Consider the following 5,126-nt stretch of genomic DNA (forward strand, 5'->3'; position numbering starts at 1 on the left):
CTCATTTTTCCTCTTCTTGGTTTTTGTTCTTTTATTAGTAAAATCAAAGGATGACATTGATTGGGAATTTTCGATTCTAGCACAACAGCAGTTTTCATTCATTTTAATCCTATAATCCCATTCTAGACCTGGACTTGTATTTACTGTTTGCATTTTAACCAGCACAGTCCCAACTGGCTTGCAGCCTATGCACCTTTAATATAACCTTGGTGAAGGGACAAAGTAGGAAAGGAAAGGCGAACACGGAACTGCCTGGAAAGAACTGCTGCGACAGATTTGCTCAATGTCCTACAATACACTCGGTAATTTTAATCATGTTGATAAATCACATTAAAGCATAGATTTTTAAGGGGGAAAAAATCTGACTTACGGACAAGTGTGATTTGTTTTCTTAATTGAAGGATAAACTCGTAACATGCTGAGAAAAAATCATTATGTAATATACTACATTATGAAGATAATCTATTAAAGTGCACTCAGAGTATGAGAAAACAGCTACAATCATAGAATAGTTCTTGCCTGCAGTTTTTAAAAAATGCTTCATCCTGAGTTTGCTCTCAGAATTGATATATACAAAAATAGCAACTGTTAACCCTCAAAGTTGAATTTTTTTCTCTTTTCAATATCTTGAAATATTTGAGTAGTATTTTAACACTGATACACAGAAGAGTGTGACAAAAAAACACCACCATGACCCTTGGTGGAAAGCACCCCATCTTTCCTCTTAATACATATTGCAGCCAGCAATACTTTAGCTTTCTAGACAGAATATAATTAGAAACACAAGTATTGTGTGATCCCCATTATCACCAAGAAATGGAGAAAAGTTCTGTTTCCATATGAACACAGTTGAAAGGCTATTGATCCAGGATTCTTAACTGAGCAAAGTGCAAACATGCATTTTTTTTTTTTTAGTTATCACAGATTTCGTTATCACTCAAGTGATGGAGGGAAATACAGAGTCAACAGTTTACAAATGGGCTTTAAAACCATCTACTTTATTCCTAACTTCTCTGAAATTAAACACCACCAACTGTTAATAAATCACAATCACAAAGCATTCTAAAATGACCATTTCTCTCTAATTTATTTTGCTTTATCGTGCAGTCTCTTGGGAGAGAACATCACGCTGCAAATCGTGCCCAGTCTGATTCCAGAATCTAAACCCATGATTATTTTTTTAATTAAAAAATTCATTTCTTGAAATTCTTCTAAATTTAAGTGGTTTAATCCATCCCTAATCTGATAAGTGAATAAGAGGAGGGATGGGAAGTAGGCAATCAAACATAGCCTCCCTACTTACTGCTCTTCTTTGTAAGTAAAGCCTTGAATGGAATTTGCCCATCACAGAGATCCCCAAGAGAATTCTGTTTCTATGAAGGAGATCACAGTAGTCAAGATTAGTGGTAACCTTTTGATTTTAGCCCAGCGAAGGGTGAAATATATTAATATTAAAAATGCAGAAATAGAAATTTTTCTTAGTGACCTACTATCCTAGAGCCATATATTATAGCTACCAAAGGATTTCTAACTTGTTCAACATACATGATTTCCTTAAAACATTAACTTCTTAAGAGGACTTCGTGACACAGAATATAGGACTTAGAAAATGAAAGCATCTTTGAAAGCATCACCCTTGTCTTGCATCAGTGAACTATGTGTTTTAAAAAAATGCCATCCAATTTTTTTTTTCATAATGGCAAACATCAACACGGCCAAACAGGATGCAATTTTTCTAAATAAATAAATCAATGATGTGTCAAAAATTAACAGATGAGTTAATATACTCGGTGCTATCAAAACCAGATGGTGCTTCCTAATATTCATCCTGCTCAGTCAATCCCTGAATATTTTCTGGACCATCGGTATATAAAATAGGATGCTGCTATTTGTGATGGCAAACAAAAGCAATCACGCCTGCCAAGCACATACTATAACAGGCAGCATTTCAGCTCTGCTAGACAGAAAGTAATTAGAATGCTTTTAATGTCCAAAAGAATGATGCTGATAGGCTGCCACAGATGTGTAGATTTATGAATATTTATATGGTGGTTTATAGCTGACACTTTTATCAGTTGAAGAAGATAAAATATCTGCCTGACTCAAAAGCTTGACAGTCAGGTTAATAAAATCTCATTAAAGAGAATGACCTATGCAATTATATAGGATTTATTGTAATTCATTTTTGATTGTACTCTGCTTAAAGATGCAATTTCCCATTTCCTGATGCCAAATTTAGGCTGCATATCAAGATCTACGTGGGTTTTAACTCTAAGCCTCCCACAGAGGAAAAATATGCTTTTAAAACCGTGGTGTATTACCCCTTTTAAGGAAAATTATACTCTTCATGAGATTTTAGAAGAATGCTGAAAAAAAATCTATTTTTAATCATATACTTCTCTTCTCGGGAGTTTATGGCCTTAATGGCAAATAAGACTCACTTCAATCCTTTCATCTTTTCACTGCATTTACTCTGGACACTCAGTGAAGTCTCCTCTGTCCTCAGTTTCATCACAGCCATGTTTTGACTATTATTAGTTTACCAGGTGGCCTGAGACACTGCAATTATACTTCTGTGAGAGTGCAACAAGCAGTGTGCCACCCCCACCCAACCCCACCCAGTATGCTTAAATAGCCATGGGTCTGTGCACACATGCTCATTGGTTCAAAGTGGAACCACTAGTTTCTCAAAGAACCAATCAGCTCTTCAGATGGCTGTCCCTCTGATGGCCACTCACATGACTGTGCCTGTTAAGAGATGGCTTTGTCCATCAGTGATTAATATTACTGACCACAATTCAAGATGTCTCGTTCTATGGCCTTTACCTCCCCCCCACCCCCTGTACTATTTTCCCTTCTGCGTGGTAGAAACCTACTAGCTAATTCTTTCCCATCTCTCCAGCAAGCACTAGGCATCCAGCCTCAGTGCTACCCAGCTCACCACTCTTTCTTAACAACAACAAAAAACCTTGAAAATAAAAACAAATAAAGGGAAGTTTGAAGGGTATCAAAAAGCCCCCTTTTGGTCCCTTAGAGTCAATGATGGAAGTTTCCACCTGGGAACAGAGACAAAATAAACAGGATGTAAAAGAAACATTGAAAGAGAACATAGAAAAAGGGGGGGGTGGGGTGGAAACCTTCCCATGAATGAAAGCTTGCAGAGAGCCGCCAGGGTAGGGAAGGATAAACAAGAAAGTGGTGCAGATAAAAAAGAAACAATACCAGGCAGGATAAAACTGTGGGTGAAAACGGAAATTTGAGGGTGCCGATTTACAGTGCCTAAAGGGAAGTAGAAGATCAAAAGACAGTCAGCAAGCCTGAAAGGAGGAAGCAAGAGGTGAAAGACGGCCCTGGGCAGATGGAGAGAAAGGAGAAAACCCCAGAGGACATGCTAGAACTGAGGTTATGCAAAGGAGTAAGCGAAATATAGAAAACGCAGAAGGGACCCAAATGGCTGGAAATCAACATAAACCAGAAAGCTAACACTGGGGCCAACAAGGAGTTCAGGAGAAAATAAGACCCTGAGCCCAGAAAGAACAGAAGTTCAAAAACAGAAGAACGCTAAGGAAGAAAACGAAGAGGCTGAGCAGCATAACAGAGAATATGAAAACACCATGGAATACTGGGCCAGGAACAGCTGGAAAAATGCACCCCACAAGCGATACAGACGCCCACGGGAGACCACCACTCAAATCCTTCAAGCATCTGCAGATCAGTGAGGGATGCAACACACCAAGTCCTCACCATAACCTGTGATTAGATTTTCTTTCTCAAAAATCAATCCTTCGTGTTAAAATATTGACAAACAACAGCATATTAGCAGAGGTATCTGTAACTCATTTACAGAAATGCCCTCCTATTTTCCTTGGGGGGAAAAAAGTCTTAGATTCACTAATATGTAGCATTGGTATTGGTGGGGGGTGAGGGGGGCTCCAAAGTGCCATAAAAGACCGAACAGGAACTTTTAGTTCTAATGAACCGATAAACGTGGCTGTGCCCTGGAGAAGTGCAGAGCGTCCTTGGGCACAGGCCCCAGACTGTGACCTCTCCACCAGTCCATCTCCCTCACTGCAGGCGCACAGCGAGTTGGACAATGGGCGGAGGGGGAATAAGGGAAGGGATACTGCAGACTCAGGTTAAGGGAGGGGAGTCTCGACCCTTGGGAAAGTGTTCCCCACAAGGCATTTAGACAGGGTTCCCGAGGAGATGAACGCGAGGGACACCACCCTGCCGCGGGTTAATAGCCAGTATCCCATGGACCGGGCCAGGGGAAGGTGACTACGTGGGAGGTGGGGCCCCGAGTGTCCCCGGCTCTAGGAGTTAAGGGGAGGGGGTCGGATGTACCTATCCCAGCCTGAAGATTACTGGGGCGAATGCCAGTCCCACGGCGTGGCGCAGAGACTGGTGTTGTGCGCCCACCAGCTGGGACGATGGGGTGTGTGGGGAAAGGGTAGAGAACCACAGAGACAGCGCGCGCACAAGGATCACAAGCGCACAGAGAAGAGAGAGAAACAGGGACGCCGAAAGCCAACGGCGTGGTCCGTGACAGCCTGAGTGCATCAAGGAGGTGAAGAGGACCAGGCAAAGGAGCAGGAAGAAGGAAAAACAAATAGGGGAAAGAGGGAAGAGAAAGGTAAGAAGTGGAAGGAAGAGTGATGCAGCCAAGGGTGAAAGGAGGTGGAACCGCAGAGGCGCTTCAGCAGCTCCAGGTTCTCCCGAGCGACTGCCACTGTCACCCTAAGGGTTGGTCCCGATCCCCGACCCTCGCTCGGGCGACCACTGCCGCGGTTCAGCCCCCGCCAGCTTCCCGGACGCCGAGTCCGCGCCGCGGAGCCACCTGTTAGGCGCGCGCGCCGTCGGAGGCCGGGACGCGGCGGCGAGGGGATCGTCTAAAGTTGCTGTCCGCGCGTGGGGCGCGGGCTTCTCTGGGTGCTCTCAGACACCCCCACTCTCCCGCTGGCTGTGCGGGGTAGAGTGGCGGCGGCCCCCGGCTTCTACTTTCCGGGTGCCCTGCCCCTCCCCCCGGCAGTGGCGGGAAGGAAAGTTGAGCCCAAGAGTTGGTACCTGCGCTGAGCTCCAGGCTGGCGCCGTCGCTACTGCTGCTGCTGCTGCTGCCCGCGGCCGCC

The 5,126-nt window shown here is 44.0% G+C and overlaps 1 protein-coding gene across 1 annotated transcript in view; it reads right to left on the reverse strand.

Moving 5' to 3' along the window:
- Nucleotides 1–5,126, reverse strand: part of BEND4 (BEN domain containing 4) — a 38,947-nt gene that overhangs the window by 33,250 nt on the left and 571 nt on the right. The window contains exon 2 of the mRNA XM_012811957.1: nucleotides 5,065–5,111. Coding sequence (XP_012667411.1) covers nucleotides 5,065–5,111 — 47 coding nt within the window. The remainder of the gene's footprint in view (nucleotides 1–5,064; nucleotides 5,112–5,126) is intronic.

Source organism: Otolemur garnettii, unplaced genomic scaffold (assembly GCF_000181295.1).
Source record: "Otolemur garnettii isolate 467f Iridium unplaced genomic scaffold, OtoGar3 scaffold00181, whole genome shotgun sequence".
In the NCBI taxonomy this organism is placed as follows: domain Eukaryota; kingdom Metazoa; phylum Chordata; class Mammalia; order Primates; family Galagidae; genus Otolemur; species Otolemur garnettii.